The sequence below is a fragment of the Anolis sagrei genome, chromosome 6 (genome assembly GCF_037176765.1).
Source record: "Anolis sagrei isolate rAnoSag1 chromosome 6, rAnoSag1.mat, whole genome shotgun sequence".
NCBI classification, from domain to species: Eukaryota; Metazoa; Chordata; class Lepidosauria; order Squamata; family Dactyloidae; genus Anolis; species Anolis sagrei.
The window spans coordinates 110589028-110609356 of NC_090026.1; the positions used below are offsets into that span (position 1 = coordinate 110589028).

The 20329-nt window shown below is 39.8% G+C and overlaps 1 protein-coding gene across 1 annotated transcript in view; it reads right to left on the reverse strand.

Moving 5' to 3' along the window:
- Positions 1 to 1053: 1053 nt before the first annotated feature.
- Positions 1054 to 20329, reverse strand: part of ODAD2 (outer dynein arm docking complex subunit 2) — an 85467-nt gene continuing 66191 nt past the window's right edge. Inside the window, exons 17-19 of the mRNA XM_060782468.2 lie at positions 17813 to 18001; positions 16374 to 16595; positions 1054 to 1510 (exon numbers count right to left, since the gene is read on the reverse strand). Of these exons, the coding sequence (XP_060638451.2) occupies positions 1397 to 1510; positions 16374 to 16595; positions 17813 to 18001 (525 nt within the window). The 3' untranslated portion in view covers positions 1054 to 1396. The remainder of the gene's footprint in view (positions 1511 to 16373; positions 16596 to 17812; positions 18002 to 20329) is intronic.

Genomic DNA, 20329 nt, shown 5'->3' on the forward strand with positions numbered 1-20329 from the left:
ATCCAGGTACTTCCCGCTGGGTCTGTCTAGCCCTGATGCATTACCTTGTCTTAGCCCTTTGAGTCCCTGTTGTTAGTATTTTAGGTGTCTAGTGCTGCATCGGATGGGTAACAGTAGGCAATTCTGTATTATCCAACATTTTCATTTATCCAATGTTCTGCTGGCCCATTTATGTCGGATAAGTGAGACTCTACAACTATTTACAAAGTTGGCTCTATAGTGGCATGGACAAACTTGGGCCCTCCAGTTGTTTTGGACTTCAACTTCCACAATTCCTAACAGCCTTGGGTCTCTTCCTTTTCACTTTTCTTCTCCTTTTCCACTTAAGCAGCTGAAGGGGAAAAGGAAGTAGCCTGAAGGAATTGTAGGAGTTGAAGTCCAAAACACCTGGAGGGCCCAAGTTTGCGCATGCCTGAGCTAGCACCTATGTACAATAAATACACCTACTGGATAACCAAGTATTGAAATGAATCTATGAACCTCGCACTCATTGCCTGTTGATTTTTACTCCCTTTAGATAATACAATGAATTCTAAGCACCCGCTGCAAACAAGTGCCAGGTCTTTTTGAGGAAAGCTGTGGCTGTTGCACTAGTAAAAGGATTGAGCAGAGTTTAGATACTCTGACCAAAAAGCAAGAACTTGCATGCAAAAGTTCTAATGAAGATAAAGATATCATTTAGTTGTCTGATAGCTCATATATCTGGCTGCAAGATACAGGAGTTGATATTTTAATCAGTCCTTTATTTGTTTCTAATCTAATGAAATGATTTCCTTGGTGCTGACAGTTCAAAAGAGAAACTTGGTGAAATGTCTTGGAAGCCTGTGGACAATTCCATCTGTTTGAAGTCGTACTATTGCACATCATTGTTCCAGATGTGAAACCAGTGCATGTATGCAGTCCTCTCTGGAGATTGGTAAGTAGTCAAACACGCAAAACCACAATGACAGAATGATTAGACAGGTTCAACAAGAAGAGAATTACTCAAGACACTCAGGAAGGATAGTGCAACCACACACAGTAATGGAAAATAGATTTATTATATGCCTTTAACATACAAAAATGTATTTCAGGAGGACATGGAAATGCCAAGTTGTTAAAGTTGCAATGTTGCTTCTTTTGAGTATTCACAGCTTAAAGCTTTCAATGAGGTAAATATTGATCCTTTTAAAATACACCCGTAAATGTATGAGTAAAACAAATGTAAAATGTACTCTTTGGTTAACTCTCACTTCTATTGTTATTACTTTTCGACAGGTATACATTACCTGTAAAAATGTTGCAATGCTTAAAATATCTCTGCAGCATTTTGGTTCAGAGTTTGACCCCTCTGAACTAGCACGGGACCCTATGAAAGAGAAAGCCTCTTAGGAGCCGGTACAAACTGCGTGGAGTTTCAGCCGTACTTTGCCTTCTCTGTAGCGAGAGCCAGCCTGCGGATGTTTGCTATGCAACCAGCTGCTGCTTCCTGAAGCGTTTCATCCGTAGAGCCTGCCATACCCAGCAGAAGCTTGTTAAAAAAACAACAACAAAATGCAAAGGAAAGAAATGAGAGTGAGCTCCAAACCAAAACCATTATACTGAAAATAAATTATTTTAGAATAACATGCCTACAGAAACGCATTCAGGAATGAATGAAAATAGCCATGTGTTCCACAGCTCTGGAATTAGGACGCCAAGGTTGGATATTCAACAGCTCATTTACAGAAAGAACAGTGGCCAAAAGCTAAACGGAGCTCCAAAAAGGACAGAGCAGATGAATTTAAGATAAGCATATCAATGGCTGTGAGGCTGAAAGCTCAGGCCGTGTCTCATAAAGGTTGTTTGTACGCCGTTTGCTGTTGGAAGCTGGGAGCGCCTGTTCTTTGTGAATTGTGCTGATGGAAGCATCCAGATCTTGTCACTGAACAAAGAGCGGATTCTGGGCTAAAGACACCATTACTATGACACAGTGTGACTCTTCCCATGTTTGTTCCACCAAATTATTCACAAAGATAAATCTGATTGCAGGGTCAGACTCTTCCAGCTCGATTTTATTGCCTTGCCACACATCACTTTTTCCAAAGTGGAGAATACGCTCCACTTTGGAAAAAAGTATTTTCTTACAAATGTGTTGCAGGATATTATGTTCTAGTGAAAGCACACAGATGACCAGTTTGTCTAAACTAACTCACAACTACATGGAAACTGATCTCTGTGGAAGGAGAAAAAGTTTAAGCATGAAGTATTGTTAGCGTGGAGCAAAATATGACTGATACCCAAAGTAGCAGCTCTATGTTAAGTTCTTCCATCTACACCAGTGGTTTCCAACTAGTGGCCTGTGGACCACCAGTGGTCCAGAAGAACTAAAATATGGTCTACAGCTTCACCATTACTACATCGTTGCAATGAGAGCAATTGGTCTTGCAAAACCCTCCTATAGTGTCGAGGCTTATGAAATATGTTTTCTGTAAGTGAGCAGATGGTGACTACTGGATGGCATATGTTCTGTATCAAAAACTAGAGCTGACATGATCTATACAATGTAGTTTTCTGAATCAGCACCCCAAATAACCAAACTGAATCTAAAGTTCACCAAAAACTGATTCGTAACCCTTTTGGTACTAATGTTGGAGTGCGGTCCCCATTCAAATTTACCTGGAAATGGTATAGGACACCAGCCTAACTAGCAAATATGGGAAGAGGAGTAAGCTCAATGTGTTGGCATTGTAAAGTAGAGAAAGGCTGGCATGCACATATGTGGTGGGACTATTTAAATGCAACAATTTTTTGGGATAAGATAATTTTAAAAATGAGGAAACTATTCAAAATATGGAACTTATATTAATGGTGATTATAGGGAATAAAAGCATTGCTGCGAAGAACCAAGATCTTTGTAAAGCAATGATCCTAGCAGGAAAGGTGATAATAGCCTGGGGATGGAGAGATGAAAAAAGATGGGATTTGGAAAATTGGAATAACTATCTATTTGAGCAAGTCATTTCGGATATTATTACATGCATAACCCAAGAAGGTTAACAGGAAAACAAAACAGATATAATTAAAGCGAAATGGGCAATTTATATGAAATGGGTAGAAGAAGGTGAAGCCAGCATAGATATTGTATCAAGATTAAGAAGGTTGTGTTCGTGGTTAAAGATAAAGATGTAGAGGCAAATGTGGTGGGAGGGGTAGGGAAGAGAGGTGGGAGGAGGTGGGAGAAAAAATTAAAAAATGTAATGTGAACAAACCTGTAAATAATGTTTGTTTGTTTTTTACCTCAATATAAGCCTACAATAGATATTTATTATCTGTTCAAATAATAGTCCCTGGTCAAAAAAAGGTTGGGAACCACTAATCTACACTGTATAACCAGCTTTACATGGGCCATAACATCTCCATATCCTCACTTTTGGTTATTTTGTGCAGAGTGGAGACATGTGATGAAACAAAAGGGGAAATCAGTCCAGATAGATTTGCGTATGCGAGAGAATGGGAATCCATTCAATGTGAGGTTGCCATGTTCAACATTGGATCGGTCATGATGCCAACTTTCCATGGCATACATTCTTAGCACAGAAATGCCAGCATCTACCCTGAGGAAGTCTTCCAAACCTTTAGCCTAACCCAGTACTTGAAAGATATTATAGAAATATTGCTGAAGATATATTCATGATTGAAATGTAAGGTGAATTATTTTAAACTTTGGCCTATCAGCAACTTTCTGACAAGCAAAAGTATAGTTTTACTCTTTACTCTACAAACAGCCCACCTTCCCTACCCCCAAGGAAATGCTTTCCAAGCACAGAATCAACCACAAGGCACTAAAGTCTCTTGCACTCTAGCCATAAAAAGGTTATTCCCAGTTTCTCTTGTATTTTTGTGGCAGTCTGTGACACAACTGCAGAAGCATTTAATTTATAGGAACTCAATGGAACCTCAGGTTTCAGAGGTCCTCCCAGATTTTTAATGTGGCCTCAGGTATTTTAAAATGCACACAGCCTTAATTAAATAAAAATTTTAATCCATCCTACAGCCCTTGGTATTCTGAATCAGCTCAAACAACATGGAATCGAACTACCAAAAATCTGTTATCACTCAGTCCTTGTGCATATTTTTCATAACTGCTACAGTGTTACATAAAATTATGAACTGCTAAATATAAAAGCAGAAATTGAACACAGACGGAAGAACCATACACTACCTTCTGCTAAACTTCCAGTGGTTGAAAGATGTGGATCACAGCTGCACACATATGGTGCATGCTTATGCAGATCAAAGCATTTCATATTTCAGGAAGTATTTGTGTTAGATTAATGCACGGAATAAGCATCTTGCCAGTCACCTTTCAACCTCTGACCTGCAGATGTAACTTGCAAAAACATTCCATTTTCTGGCTTGAACTCCTTCTCTTTCAAAGATTTGCTCAAATTTAGAACAAAGTTCACAGAATCACAGAACCAGAGAAAGATTTCCCTGTAAGATATCACACAGGTGACTTGGAAGCTTCAGGTGGTGTCGAATGCAGAATCCATGACATTATCTGCTACAGCAAGGAAGAACCACGTAACATCAATTTTGAAAGGACTGTGCATGTTGCTTAATTTTAAATCGGTTTACAAAGCCAAGCTGTTTTTCTGCTTGCTTCTCCCCTGCCTTTTCTGTCATAATTGGCTGTTTTCTTGGGACTTTAACATTTAACAGTGCTGTTCAACATCTTTATTAATGACTTAGATGAAGGCTTAGAGGGAATGCTTATCAAGTTTGCAGATGACACCAAATTGGGGAGGGATAGCTAATACGCCAGAAGACAGGATCAGAATTCAAAAGTACCTCAACAGATCAGGTGGACAGGCCAAAACCAACAAAATGCATTTCAACAAGGAGAAGTGTAGAATACTTCACTTAGGCAGAAAATATGAAATGCACAGATACAGAATGGGTGAAGGTCTGGCTCAACAATAGTACATGTGAAAAAGATCTTGGAGACTTAGTGGATCACAAGGTGAATGTGAGCGAACAGTGTGATACAACAGCTTTAAAAATGAATGGGATTTTGAGCTGCATCAAAAGGAGTATAGTGTCTAGAGTACAGTGTCTAGATCGAGGAAAGTCATGGTGACCCTCTATTCTGCCTTGGTCAGGCCTCACCTGGAATACTGTGTCTGATTCTGGGCACCACAGTTCAAAGGAGATATTGACAAGCTGGAAGGGGTCCAGAGGAGGGCAACTAAAATGATCAAAGGTCTGGAGACCATGCCCTATGACAGTGGTTCTGATCAGGGACCATTCTCCAACATTAGTTCCAAAAGGGATACAAATCAGTTTTTTTTTTTGTTTGGTTATTTGGGGTGCTGATTCAGAAGATTGCTTTTGATAGACCACATCACCTCTAGTTTCTGATACAGAACATATACCATCCAGTAGTTGCTACCTGCTCACCCACAGAAAACCATATTTAATAAGCCTAGGCACTATAAGAGTGTTTCACAAGACCAGTCATTCTCACTGCAACGGTGTAGTAATGGTGAGGCAGAGGACCATATCATAGTTCTTGTGGACCACTGGTGGTCCACAGACCACAGGATAGGGACCACTGCCCTATGAGGAATGACTTCAAGATCTGAGGATGTTTATTATTACTATTACTATTATTTTATTAATACCCTTTAGGGAGCTAATTAATTAATTAATTTGCTCCCCAAAGGGGACCCAAAGCAGCTTAGCCTGCAGAAATGAAGTTTGAGGGAAAACATGATCACCATGTTTAAATATCTGAAGGCATGTCATAAGGAACAGGGAGCAGGCTTGTTTTCTGTGCCCTGGAGTTTAGGACTCAGAGCAATGGGTTTAAATTGCAGGAAAGGAACTTCCACCTGAACATTAGGAAGAACTTTCTGACCATGAAAGTTGTTCAGCAGTGGAACGCTCTACTTTGAGGTGTGGTGGAAGCTCCTTCCTCGGATGGCTGGATGGACATCTGTCAGGGGTGCTTTGACTATGCTTTTCCTGTATGTCAGGGAGTTGGACTGCAAGGTCCATGTGGTCTCTTCCAATTCTATTATTCTATGGTAAGAATTACTTATTTCCATAGTGGTGAAGAAAACTAGCTTGTGCCCTGGATCTCTGACTGTGTAACTGAAAGGAAGAATTCTACAAATTTTCCATTGATGGGCAGAAGTCAGCATCCTATCATCTCAGTGTTTCATTGACTGATTCTTCAATGTACTTGCGTTGCTTGGCACATTGTCTTCCCACCCACCCACTTTCATTCACTGAAGTATCTCCTACCACACAGCTCCTGAAATGTCACCCTTTATTTTTGCTTCTGCTATGAACTGCAATTCTGATCAACTTCAACGGCAATATGTTTCCTCAGGCATGCAGCAATTTCCCTGTGAACCTTTCAGATGAGTTAAAGGCAGAAGTATTTCGTGTGCCTGATTCAAAACCAAAAGAATGCATGTACATAGCGTACATATGGTGGTTTCAATAAAGCCTTAAGTTTGACATTCTGGAACAAGGAAAACACAGGCCATTTGTAATTATAGTCTGCATGTTCACAGCAGAAGATTTGACTTCCTTTAGATTCCGAATGATGAATCCCAAACAGTTTTCCAGAAATGATCCTTTGGATGACTTTGGCTGGGTAACCCATTCATTCCAACAGATCACTGTGATCAAAACAGGATTTTCTTTTGAGGCAGAAGTAGGAAAAATACTTCCACTCAATCAATTTCATCCAAGTCAAGTAATCTTTGTTTCGCTGTATTTCAGGACCATTTTACACTTACAATAAAGAGGGATAAGATCCTGACCTACATCATGAGGCATACATGTGATATTGTTTTATACTTTTATTATATATACTGCACTGCTGTGTCTTGTAAGCCGCCCTGAGTCCCTTCTGGGAAACAGTGGCAGGATATAAATAAAGATGATGATGATGATTATTATTATTATTATTATTTGAAACACAACAAGATGAGTCCACAGCAAACAAGATCGCTCTGCTGGCTCTTGTATAGGATCACACTTCAGACACTTCCCAAGTGTCTAGGATTGTGTGATGTATCGGCGAATAATGCGTGCAGATCCCACTAGGGTGGCCTTTTGCAGCTAGCAGATGGTAATCTTGTCAGCGTTGATTGTGTTTAAGTGCAGGCCAAGGTCTTTAGGCACTGCACCCACTGTGCTGATCACCACTGGGACCACCTTTACTGGCTTGTGCAGTTTGATCTTTAAATCCTCATATCGTGTCAGCTTTTCCAGTTGTTTCTCTTCAATCCTGCTATCACCTGGGACAGCAACATCAATGATCCACACTGTTTTTTAACATGATCGTGAAGTCAGGAGTCTTGTGCTCCAAAACTCTGTCAGTCTGAATTCAGAAGTCCCAGAGTAGTTTGAAATGTTCATTTTCTGTAACCTTTTCAGTATTGTGATCCCACCAGTTCTATTATTATTATTATTATTATTATTATTATTATGTATCACATAGTGATGTCTCTGTAGCAACTTCACCCAGGCTTAATACACTTCAAACTCACTTTGTAAGTAGCAGAGTTCCCCAAGAGCCATTTCCATGTTATTGGAGAGCAGGGAGATCAGTGGGGATACATTCAGCTATTTTCCTGTAACTGAACACATTGCAACAGACACCTGCAGGGCATCCAGAGGATTTCTGCAAGTTATGTTCTTGCTGTACATCCAGCTACTGAAAAATAGCTGGATACATCTCTACTGATGTCCCTGTTCTCCAATTCACCTTGGAAGCAGTGTGTGTGTGTATGTGTGTTTGCGTGTGAGAGAGTGGAGGTGCACTGCTTTCAATGCAAAATGGGGCAGGGGCATTGGGAGTTGTGTGATCAGAACACAATTTCAACTCCACAATGACAAAAAAAAAAAAAGAATTGTCTAGCTTACACCACCAATAATTCCTCAGTAGGATACCAGTTGGTATCTTAAGTGTTTACCTAAAAATGTAAACAATAGATATGATAAATATGGGTTGGGTACATTTGGCAAGAATCATATTCCATACTGGGTTTTCCATTTGCAAAGTCACATCCTAATGTCACTGAAAAACCAAATGGTATGGGACTTGTTCAGTTATGTCCACAGGCAATGGGGAATGTCTGCCTCTTTAGATGAGGGTCGCAGTTTGTTTTTGGCTGAGCTTATCTGAAAGCGTAGGAGCTTGCCCCTTCTTCTCCTTTCCTCAACACAGAAACAAGCAAGCACCTTCATTTTACTCTGGTTGCAATATTTCCCTATTAGAATGGCGGCTTAATGTTTCTGAGTGATGCTAAACTACTTTTGTTTCCAGTTTAGTAACTTGGTTCTTCCACATGCTATTTTACCAAAAAGATGTCAAATTTCTTGTACTGTGATCTTCTAATTAGCAAAAGGATAGGCATAGTAGCTGTTTTCCAAAAAGGGCATTTACATGCTTTTTTTGTATAACACTAAAGGGGAAAATAGTCTTGAATAAAAACATATGCTGGAAACGCATCCAAAAAAGTATCAATCTAGTTACAGCCAACATTTACTTTCAGCACTGTATCAAAGACTGGAAACACTGAGGCACTTAGGTTTGCTTGTTATAATTTGCCCTTGCATTAAGTTTTCTCATTCAATCAAATGATAAATAATACGGCATGTGGTAGAACTGAAAAATAATCAGGGTTAAAATACAGCTACCATTTCCATGCTCCTTAAATCCAGAATTCCTTTTTTTTCTTGGTGGACCAAAAGATAATACAATATTTGGAATATGCATACTACCTTAGAGAATTTGGCCTCAGATACTGTGGTCGAAAGTGAGCAGATTCCAACTCAAAATGGACACTTGGAAATTTCTCTTTGGAACAAAACCTAACCACTGGCATATAATCAGAATCTGCATTAAGTCAACATGTTTGCTAATCTGTTACCCCAGAACAAGCTGGAGATGTCGGAAGGTGCCTTGATTTGGCAGCCGGCCTTCATTTCTACTCTTTCCTGAGCACCTCTTACCACAGGATGGAGCCTCTTGGTCTACGCTGGCTAAAATGATCAGTCAGTGCAGTTGCACTAAATGTAGAAACCCTTCAAAACATACACACCTGATGATTAAAGAATTTGCAGATCAGGAATAGTAGAATAAAATTTGTGTCAAAGGGCATGGGGAGAAAGTATGACTTCCAACCTAGGCTCCAGTCAACAAGTGCCCCAGGAATCAGGTGGTTAGAATGCAAGAGTTATCGAGTAGCTGATTCAGTCCAGATCCATCACAGGTTATCTAATAAGATAGACAAAACTAGAGAATGGTGATCAACCAGTCCAGGAGTTGTTATAAGAAGCTTGTATAAGCCAAGAAAACAAAGAGTATGGCCATGATAGTCCACACTCTGGTTACATCCCATATTGACTACTTCAACACACTCTATGTGGAGTTGCCTTTGAAGAGTGTTTGGAAGCTTCAATTGGGCCAACCGGCAGCAGCCAGATTACTCACCCCCCATTATGCCAGCTCCACTGGCTGCCAGTCTGCTACCGAGCACAATTCAAAGTGCTGGCTTTAGCCTATAAACAGCCTGGCCCAGCTTACCTGTCCAAACATATCTCCCTCTATGTACATCATGGAGGTTAAGATAATCTGAGGAGGCCCTGTTCCCGGTCCTGCCTCCATCACAATTGCGGTTGACAGGGAAGAGAGACAAGGCCTTCTCAGTGGTAGCTCCTCATCTCTGGAACTCCCTCCCCAGCGAGATTAGATCAATGCCCTCCCTCCTGACCTTTAGAAAGAGAACAAAAACGTGGTTGTGAGATCAAGCCTTTGTCTAATAAATAATGCAGTACATAGAATAATTAAGGAACATGTCCAATGACAATTCAGAATGCCTATGGTATTTTAATGTTTATATTAGGATGATTTTATGCTTGTCTGAATATTTAAATTTTATGTATGTCTTATATTTAATGGTTTCAATTGATTTTAAGTTCATGGCTATTTGTAGTAATTAGTTATTATAATTTCTTTGTGTACTATACGTTGGCATTGAATTTTTGCCATTAGTATGTTGTAAACCGCATTGAGTCCCCCCAGGGGTGAGAAAGGTATACAGTAAATGAATAAATATACAGTAAATGAATAAATAAAGAGTACCATCAGTCACTCAGATAAGACGCTTGTGAGCAACAGAAACACTGGGGAGCAGGTGGGAGATTTATGGACAACTGCCTCCAAAACACCAGGTACCTACTGAATCAGATAATCCTATTTAACAGTTATTGTGATTAACAAAAATCTCTGTTTCTTCATTGTTCAAAAAAGAATGATGGCATGTCTTTAGCACATTCAGTGTCTGCCACCTCCTGCTGGGGAGCAGAGCCCCCCCCCCCCACTGCCCAACTTCCAGCTTCCTGGACTTGGGGAGACCACCATCAGCAGGAGATGCACATTGCTGGACATCCAACATCTCCATATCTGAATCATCTGAGGAGGAGCGATGACATCAAGACTCACCCTGGTTTGGAGATCTTAGCTACTTTGAGCTCTTACAAAATAGAATGGACCATAAATAAAATCAATCAATCAAGAGACCAATAAAACCATTGGCCTGAATGGGGAAGGAAAATGTCTATAGGCTGGAGATTCATCACGGAGAGGAGGAAAGTGCTACAGGAGCAAGCGTTCAGCTAAAGGTCAGTTTAAGAACCATTAGTCTACATCATTAAACACCAGAATCTTGGAGTCTACACATGGCTGTAATAGTTTTGGCACAATCTTTAGAAAAGCTCCAATTGCCAGAAACATTCAGAGTACAGAGAATCTAAAGGGATATAAAATTCATCCCCTGAAAAGCAACAGGCAGTACTGATAATCTGGAAAATATGAAGCCAAAAGTCTTTTAGCATACTTTCATCTGAAATACTTTTACATTTTTTATTTTTAAGCTTTGTATTTTTGAGAGAAGATTAACATATAAAGGAGGCACTTGGCCTGACAGGACAAAGTTCTTTGTGATGTGACACATACACACACACACACTTGTTTCAGTTCACTGGAAACTCATTTTACTAAGATTAAAAGAGGAGCTTACCATATGTAATAGGCATTAGGGAGACTGGATTTTGCCAGACCTGTTGCTTTTCTCGATACTGTCTAACTTGCTTGAACCTTACCCTTGGGACACACCTTCTCCAATGATCACCATCTCTTCCTTCGCTCATCTTTTTTTTCCTGCCCCAAACTCCCTTTTCCATATTTGTTTCAACTATTTCAAATAATTTTATGAGCATGAATTTCTTGCTTGGCACATGCACACGCACACATACACATAGATGAATGCAGGCAAGGAGAAAGTATGGCAAATCTACAGAGTTCTTCTCTTCCAAGTTCCAACTTTTGACTAGCATTTTATTACTTTGAATGCTTTTCCAGCCCATATTTTTAAAAGCTATCTAAAGACAGCATAAATGTATAGAGTAGAGATCTGAAATATTCAGTAACTGCACAAAGGCCTTTTGTCAATAGACCTAAAGCAAGAATAGAAGTTCTAGTGCATATGATGCTTATACATAACACATCCAGGTTACTACTATTGTTCACTGAAGTGCTATTGATATAGTTTAATGGATACCTTAGTTTTTAAAAAAAGAAAGAACAATAGATATATGAGCCACATGTGAATTCTGTTTGCCACATCACCATTTCAGATCATATGATGACATAGTTCTCCAGGATGTCATTTTATTTGTTCTTGGGTATATGAAATGCAGAGAGGTGTTCCAACCAGCCGTCCATGGTGGCAAAATGGGTTAAACCCATGTGCCAGCAAAACTGCTGACCAAAAGATCAGCAGTTTGAATCCAAGGAGCAGGGTGAGCTCCCATCTGTCAGCTCCAGTTTCTCATGCGGTGGCATGAGAGAAGCCTCTTATAGGATGGTAAAAAATCCAGGCGTCCCCTGGGCAATGTCCTTGCAGACAGCCAATTCTCTCACACCAAAAGCGACTTGCAGTTTCTCAAGTCACTCCTGACATGGAAAAAAATCCATGGTCCCAGTAAGTTAAGTGCAATTCCCAAAAAAATTACAAACATGTTACATTTCTTCCAGAAAAAAATCCCTATTTTAAATGGTTAGTATTTAAAATAATACCTATTGACAAAATCTATGAAATATCATGCATTTTCTATATAATCAAGTAAGTTACAATCCACTATGGGAAAGCATCGGGTGCCTTCTGACAATTCAAAAACATGTAATAAGCATCTATAACTTCCTAAAGAAAAAAAAACCTGTCTGTGTACCAAAGGTAAAAATAGCAACAATGGGCTTTAATTCAAGCTCAAGCATGAGATCTGGATTGAAGAAAATGTCAAACACATAAATTGTGAACACTTCTACAGGACTCCAAGGGTCAAAAATGTCATTTGAAATGTATGCCCACCTGTAGAGTAGATCTGAACAGAAGCTTTGCATTTTTCATTCTCAGAACCCTATCCAGGCCTAAATTGTCCCACCAGCTGCTGGACCTCAGAATTATTACAAGACTGAAGATTTTTCAAAGGTGCTCCATGACTCAAAAACCACAAATAGATATATAACCTTCACCACTTGCTTGGAGCCTGCCAAGCAACCAGCCAACAAAGACGAAGGAAAGAATGAAATGCATTCCTTTCCTCTGTATCCACAAAGGCATGAATGAAGACCTTTCTTGTAAATGTAAGATCTTCCTCCTCTTTCAGTTTGCTTTCACAAAAGTAAATGTGTCTAACAGCTGCTCTTCGCATATAAATACACACAAAGCCCCACCAAACCTGCTAAGATTTTTCTACTAAGCTTCACTGTGGCATCATCAAAATGACCAAACTTAGACATGTTGGGAAGTTACTTCCCAAAATGGTTATGATCCTGCTATCTGCATACTTTTAGGGTGAAATTATGCAATTTTTTTCACTAAGCATTTGCATTTAACATTGAGACCCCAGAGTGTTCTCACTCAACAGATAAAAAAACCTACCTAATTGGTAAAAATAAACTTACTGTTTTCAGGCAGAAATGTATCATATTTTCAGTGAATGCCAAAAAGACTAGTCAAGAAGTCTGAAATACCATTTTATTGTTATTTCTTATGTTCAGCTTCTGTGAATAGTTTTTTTTTGCAAGGAAACTATTTTTACTCAGCTCTTTGCCAAAAGTAATTACCTGGCAGCTTGCCTTAGTGTGCTAAGCCCAATATCTGCAAGTTAAAAGAAACTCAATTTGCTACGTTCACATTTAAATTTTGATTACAATAGCACTGTTTATTGTTCAGGAGAACCCTTGCCCAAAAATAGACTACGCTAAGCCTTGATCTAAAGGTCCACATGTGGCATCTCAACTGGACACAGGGATTTCTTTGGCCTTCCTTTCAGATTAAGGAAGCACATTGACATCCACTGAAATATCACTTGTGTGGATCAAGGGGCTTTCTAGAGCCATACTATAGTACATAGTAACTTTAGAAAATATTGACCATTTCCGCTACCTTGGCAGCCACGTCTCCACAAAAGTCAACATTGACGCTGAAATACAACACCGCCTGAGCTCTGCGAGTGCAGCATTCTTCCAAATGAAGCAAAGAGTGTTTGAGGATCGAGACATCTGTAGGGATACCAAAGTGCTTGTTTATAAAGCTATTGTCTTCCCAACCCTGTTTTATACACTGACTGTCTACAGACATCATTGTCAACTCCTGGAATGATTCCATCACTCCGAAAAATCCTGCAAATCTCTTGGGAAGACAGGCAGACAAATGCTGGATGAAGCAAAGACCACCAACGTCATCAACTCCGCTGAATTGGCCATGAATGCCTGTCTCCCAAAGCAGTTACTCTACTCCCAACTCAAGAATGGAAAACGGAAAGTTGGGGGACAAGAAAAGAGATTTAAAGATAGGCTTAAAGCTAACCTTAAAAACTGTGGCATAGACACCAAGAACTGGGAAGCCCTGTCCCTTGAGTACTCTAGCTGGAGGTCAGCTGTGACCAGCAGTGCCGTGGAATTTGAATGGAGGGCAAAAGGGAAAAACATGTCAAACAACCATGACTGGGACCGCCTTCCACCTAGAAACCGATTCCCTCACTGCGGAAGAACATACAGGTAAATAATAGGGCTCCAGAGTCACCTATGGACCCACTGCCAAGACACTGCACTTGGAAGGTCATCATCCTTGGACAATGAGGGATTGCCAAAGAAAGTAAAGTACTATAGTACATGCAGAGAAAATGCACAAAATGACCAGTGACACCCATGAATGCTTGAAAATGCTTTCCACTTATGTACAGGGCTCCCTGGATCCCAGCCTGACTTTTCAGAAAGTCTCCTAAAACGACATTTGTCTTAAGACAATTGCAAGAAGCTGCTCAGTGTATTTCTGTGGTTTGGAACAAGTGCCAAGTCAGAAGAAAAGGACATTCCCTGCATTCTCTGAAGCAAGATAAATACAGAAGAGAAACCTAGATGAAAGATGGAACTGTTATCTATCGCCTGTGCCAGATTCTTTGGCTTTTTGGCAAATCTTGTGAAAAGTTGGAAGAGCCAACGAACAGCAACCTTTTCCATTAAAATGAGTGGTATATATTTGGGTTTAGCATACCTTGTTTATACATTCTGAACTTTCAAAACTGTGTTTTAATGATTCCTTCTGCACAAATTGGCTGCAGCTCCATTTATTTGAAACGGCTCATTTATCACCAAAAGAGCTGCAGGGCACAGCTTCTGTTGAACCGCTCCAGCAAACCTACAGCTTAGTGGGACAGGCGTCTTTTTATAAGACTAAAAGAGATTCAGAACATGCCAAGATGAGGGTGCCAAGGTCCAAATTTGTTATCCAAATGTTCCTAAATTAGAAACTTACCCGAGTGGGATGCATGGCAACAATAAGCTCATCTTAATTCCACTTACCCTCTCTTACCTGTGATTAAAGTGACAATGGGCTTGCTCAAATGTGTGGTGATTGCTGAACACTGGATTCTAGGCTATCTCCAACACTGAAAACTATTGTTTATAAAGGGCAGGAGGGGATATGAATGCAGAAGAACTGTTTCTGTTATGGGTTGTTGTGAGTTTTCTGGGCTGTCTGGCCATGTTCCAGAAGCATTCTCTCCTGACATTTCACCTGCATCTATGACAGGCATCCTCAGAGGTTGTGAGGTCTGTTGGAAACTAGGAAAATGGGGTATGTGTGGAATGTATGTGTGGAATGTCCGGGGTGGGAGAAAGAACTCTTGTCTGTTTGAGGTAGGTGTGAATGTTTCAACTGGCCACCTTGATTAGCATTTAATGGCCTGGCAGTTTCAAGGTGTGGCTTCTTATTGCCTGAGGGAATCCTTTGTTGGGAGGTGATTAATTGGCCCTAATTGTTTCTTGACTGGAATTCCCCTGTTGTTTGAGGGTTGTTCTTTATTTACTGTTATGATTTTAGAGGGTTTTTTTTCCAATACTGGTAGCCAGATTTTGTTCATTTTCATGGTTTTGTCCTTTCTGTTGAAATTGTCCACGTGCTTGTGGATTTCAATGGCTTCTCTGTGTAGTCCGACATGGCAGTTGTTAGAGTGGTCCAGCATTTCTGTGTTCTCAAATAATATGTTGTATCCAGGTTGGTTCATCAGGTACTCTGCTACGGCTGACTTCTCTGATTGAAGTAGTCTGCAGTGCCTTTCATGTTCCTTGTTTCTGTTATGGTCGATTCACACACCTAAGTCACCAAGTAATGTCTGGGAACAGCAGCTCAAAAGCTTTTGCTGGCTATTCAAAAAGTTAGGAATCTCCCCAGAATGACACCAGATGTTTCTAGCTTGTTCTAATTATGAATCAATGCAATAATCATATGATAAAAAATAAAGTGCAACTGAACTCAAATCTGTTCGTAATATGATGTGGCATGAAGTTGTTACACTCCAGGTTTTCTTACCCACTTAATTAGCAGGCCTTGAAATAAAGTAGAACTGGAGAAATACATTCTCCATCAGAAATGAAAAACTCAGAACACTGACATTAGATCACAAAGATTACTTGTCTTCTTCCTACCAGGAGCTTAATGGAAGCTGCTGGCTTTTATGTTAGTCTGTTGGTGACTCTGGTTTGGGGTTTAGTCTGAATGTGTTAAGTGAGTCATCCAAGGGTGGTTTGGATAGTTCCTTCAAAGGTAGGATTAAAATCAAGAGCAGATTTGCCATTCACTAGCCTCTATAAAGCACAGACTAACACCCAAAGCAGATTTGGCATCCATTTCTAGCCATCATAGACCTGTAACTTTTGATAGGAGAATCATTTCACATGTCCCTCATTCACTCACCTTTAGAAGTACAAATCCACCACCTGTTTTGACATTTTATCATAGAGTTAACTAAACTTTTCTTACCTTTACCACTCCATTTTCATGCATAGTAATGCAATTGTTTATATCTTCTGACAGTTGATAGAGGGCTTGAGCAGTAGCTCGATGAACGGCTGGGTCACTTGACTTTAGATAACGAACCAAAGGAGCAACGGCTTTGGTGTTGCCAAAGGCAACTCTATTGCTTCCCCACATACAACAGCGGGAAATGGCATCAGCTAGATGACGTCTTAGTTTGTCATTGTTCTAAACAAAGACGAAAATAGGTTAGCATGGAAATGCACTTTCAAATATTTTAATGGAAACGATTGTCACATGACATTGGCTGGCATTATGTTGGTGACATGAATACTTAAGCCCCTTTCTGAATGCAGTGGGGTGTGGGCTATTCTCTTGCCTTACACTATATCCAAAATCTCCCAAGTTCAGCAGCTGTCTAATCCAGGGGGTTGGGGTGGACTGTTAATGATGCTTCTTCTTACTAAAGCAGTGGTTCTCAACCTGTGGGTCCCCAGATGTTTTGGCCTTCAACTTCCAGAAATCCTAACAGTTGGTAAACTGGCTGGGATTTCTGGGAGTTATAGGCCAAAACACCTGGGGACCCACAGGTTGAGAACCACTGTACTAGAGAGAAGGGGCATGAAGAGGCAATTCTGATGGCTGCTCTAAATGTCTGAGAAAGGAAAAAGACAGCTGGACTCTATTTTGAACTGCACACAGGTTCCAGGCACACAAGATTGCAGCTGTTATAAATAAAAGTGCACAAATAAAGGTACACTTTCAGCATGGCTTTGTGGGTCACATATGATGTTCCCTCTGCAGAGCTTCTCTCTGGAAAGACATCAAACTGTAGATGTAAGCATCGGTATATTGGAACTAGAAGTATGCGAAGGAATTTTATGCTACCAGTTTTGGTCTCTCAGTTAGTCTCTAATGCAGTGGTTCTCAACCTGTGCATCCCCGAGTGTTTTGGCCAAAACTCCCAGCCAGTTTACCAGCTGTTGGGACATCTGGGAGTCGAAGGCCAAAAACATCTGGGGACCCACAGGTTGAGAAACACTGCTCTAATGTGTTACAAGATCCCTTTTGCATACTGATGTTCCTGACTAACATGGCTCCGTCTTTGAACTGGAAGTAGAAGAACGATATTAATAACAGTCATTTCTGCCCCCAAATATATACTTTGCATAACAGGGGTGGCCAAGTGGCCAAGACCTGGGTGTCACACACATCCCGGCTGCACAAACAGAAAAAAATATTGAACGGATCCACATAGAAAAACACAGACACACATATAAATGTCTGTATATTTGTGTATGATCAAGAAAATGATTTTGTGAAAATCTCTTGACCTAAGTGAGGAAAATGGATCATTTTAAGAACATCTGAAGGACCAAAGTTTGATAACCATTTCATTAAGTTAGCAGGTGTTAAGATAACTTACAACAAAAGGCATTACTTACTGTATTTGCTAGTTTGGACAACAAAGGGACAACACCGTGATCTGTTATAACTGCTAGGTTCTCTTCATCTTTTGCTATGTTGGTAATAGCCGCGCACACACTAGCCAGGACTTCTTTATTGTCTGATTTTAATAAATTCACAATCAGTTCCAAACCACCTACAAATGAACGGACCATTTCACCAGCATCCTACATGAAAACAAAAGGATTACGGAATTTTAAGGTGGCTTTTGCAGCTAATCCTGCTTAGTATCAGATGAGATATGGTGCACATGAGCAATTCCATCCAATGCTCTTGATGACCGCTAGATTTATCATGTCACTGTCATTTCCCAAATATGTGCTGGCTATATTTGTGGTCCCTAAACTCAGTAATTATGTTTGTTAATTTCCCACATTTGTTTTCATAATAGAATCTTTTTTAACAATGTAGGAATAAGACTAGATTCATTTAAGATTAAGAAGATGGGGAAAAAACAAACTTTTTCAGTGCCACAGCAGAAATCATATTTAAAGGAGTCCACACTGGAATCCATTAGAATTTCTGGAGTCACTTTTTTGGGCCAGACGTGAATTGTGGAAACAGATCTTGCCATTTGCTGCTTTTCATATCGTCATCCCATGACATATACACTTGTCTGCCAAATATTAACATTTGAGACCCTTTTCATGTCTTAGAAGCACAATATCTTCTTAGTCACAAATACTATAAACTAAATGCTGCTCTGAAAGAACTCTGTGTCTATAAATATTTTATCCTTAGAGATAAATGCGTTCTACAAGACAAATCAGTAGTATTTTCCATTTAGAACATCTTACAAAATGCAAAATGTCAAAGCCAATTCATCAAATCTGGTTGCTTTTGCCCAAAAATGTGATGGTGTGCCTGTGCAAATAAACCTGAATTACGAAGAGTGCTCTATGGACTACATTTCCTTTTGGAGGACTGTCCCTATCCAACTCCAAGGGGCTTACCATTTCTAAAGCACACCCAACCAACAAAGACACCTTCTCTTTACTTTTTGCATTGCATGAGATTTCATTATTGGAGAAGGGAAAACTAACAGCATAAAGTAAATGATGAATGCATGAACCAAATATTTTAGCAAAAGGGGAATCCTTTGTTGGGAGGTGTTCACTGGTCCTGATTGTTTCTTGTCTGGAATTCCCCTGTTTTCTGAATGTTGTATTTTATTTACTGTCCTGATTTTAGAAGTTTTTTTTAATATTGGTAGCCAGACTTTTTTCATTTTCATGGCTTTCTCCTTTCCATTGAAATTGTCCACGTGCTTGTGGATTTCAATGGCTTTTCTATGTAATCTGACATGGTAGTTGTTAGAATAGTCCAGCATTTCTGTATTCTCAAATAATATGCTGTGTCCAGGTTGGTTTATCAGGTGCTCTGCTATGGCTGACTTCTCTGGTTGAATTAGTCTGCAGTGCCTTTCATGTTCCTTGATTCGTGTTTGGGCAATGCTGCGTTTGGTGGTCCCTAGGTATACTTGTCCACAGCTGCACGGTAGACTCCTGCAGAGGTGAGAGGATCCCTCTTGTCCTTTGCTGAACATAGCATTTGTTGGATTTTCTTAGTGGGTCTGTAAATAGTTTGTATGTTGTGTTTCTTCATCAGCTTCTCTATGCGGTCAGTGGTTCCTTTGCTGTATGGTAAGAACACTTTTCCTCTGCGTGGATCTTTGTCTTTACTCTCATGGCTTGTTCTTGTTCTTGGAGTCTCCATTGACCTGTAGAGCCCAGTTTAGGTAGTTCGGTTCACTTTGGAGGAAGTGGGGTTCGCAGATTCTTTTTGCACCATCTGCTGGGGCTTTAATTATGCTTCCTTTTTTACTTGGAGAATGCTATTTTTAATCAAATTTAGGGAATGATATTTTTAATCAGACCTAAGTACATCACTAAATGGTATGAAAAACAGTGCCTTATTCAAATTAATGTTATGATAATAAAAATAAAGGTATTTGCTTGCTGACGTTCAGGCTAGTTCAAGATATTGTTATCCACAATTTTCCAATTAAAAATATCTGAATAATTCTGGATCCTCTCTGTCTTTGTTTGGGATCAACATGGCAACTGTGCCTGAAACAAGGGAGACTTTGTAATTTCTGGATATTTTTTATGTTTACATTATTCACCACAGGGAATAAAGTAGTATCATGGCTACAAAATTACTTTCCAATATCAACAGTGCTCAGAACACTTTTCACGGCAATTCTTCATAATTATTTGCTTTGATTGGCTAATACACTTCCACTCTGTCATAGCAATTACTTCTACTGTTATGGTTTGTAGCTATTGAATTAACCAGCTAATTAATCTAAATCTACTTGAATTAGTATGATTGGGTTGCCTACATGTGCTGCTGTTTTTTTTAAATACAAAAGATAGCAAAATAAGTTTGCTTAGACGTTACAAATATCCTATCCTCCAAAACAACAATTATCACCCTCCTAAAGGAGTGACACATTGCATTCCATAATACACCCAAGTGCTCTGATATGCTGA